This window comes from Penaeus monodon, chromosome 30, assembly GCF_015228065.2.
Source record: "Penaeus monodon isolate SGIC_2016 chromosome 30, NSTDA_Pmon_1, whole genome shotgun sequence".
In the NCBI taxonomy this organism is placed as follows: domain Eukaryota; kingdom Metazoa; phylum Arthropoda; class Malacostraca; order Decapoda; family Penaeidae; genus Penaeus; species Penaeus monodon.
In genome coordinates this window covers 17,628,255-17,629,049 of record NC_051415.1, presented here as the reverse complement: position 1 = coordinate 17,629,049, position 795 = coordinate 17,628,255, and the positions used below count along the sequence as shown (strand labels likewise).

Below are 795 nucleotides of genomic sequence, written 5' to 3'. Positions count from 1 at the left end.
TCGGGTTGAATATTATAAAAGATAAAGAAGTTACACTTTTCTTTTTGTTATTGTTTTCAATTTGAGTGAATTCCAAAACATTTGCCATAAAAGAAGTTACAAGTTTCAGCTCACATAAATATTACTTTCACAGGGACACACTGCCTGAAATCCGCTCCATCTGTATGGCAGAAATTGGCTTGTGGATGAAGAAATTCCACCAAAACTTTTTGGATGACTCGTACCTGAAATATATTGGTTGGACACTTCATGACAAAGTAGGTGATGTGCGACTCAAATGCTTACAAGCCCTCCAGCCCTTGTATGCCAGTGAAGAACTCAAAGGGAAACTGGAACTCTTCACCAGCAAGTTCAAAGATCGTATTGTGGCCATGACTCTGGATAAGGAATATGATGTTGCTGTTCAGGCAGTGAAACTGGTGATCTCTATTCTCAAATATCACAGGGATATTTTGACAGACAAAGACTGTGAACATGTGTATGAACTTGTGTACTCTTCCCATCGTGCTGTTGCACAAGCAGCGGGAGAGTTCTTGAATGAGCGTCTCTTCATTCCTGATGATGAGGCTGTTGCTGCTCTAAGAACAAAGCGTGGCAAGAAGCGTAGACCTAACACTCCCCTCATCAGAGATTTGGTTCAATTCTTCATTGAGTCTGAGGTAAAAATCTTTGAGCTGAGGATCACAGTTTTGTTTTATACATTTTTGCTTGTCTTAGAATTCACAATTTGCCTAGCATTCAGTCCTATGAGTATATTATATGTATATTATCAGTGCATGAAGAAGAACAGAAATT

At 39.0% G+C, this 795-nt stretch overlaps 1 protein-coding gene across 1 annotated transcript in view; it reads left to right on the top strand.

The window, feature by feature from the left end:
- The window catches only part of LOC119592586 (cohesin subunit SA-2-like), a gene marked incomplete at its 5' end in the record, with an annotated part of 30,625 nt that overhangs the window by 11,784 nt on the left and 18,046 nt on the right, over positions 1–795 (top strand). The window contains 1 exon segment of the mRNA XM_037941464.1: positions 134–659. Coding sequence (XP_037797392.1) covers positions 134–659 — 526 coding nt within the window.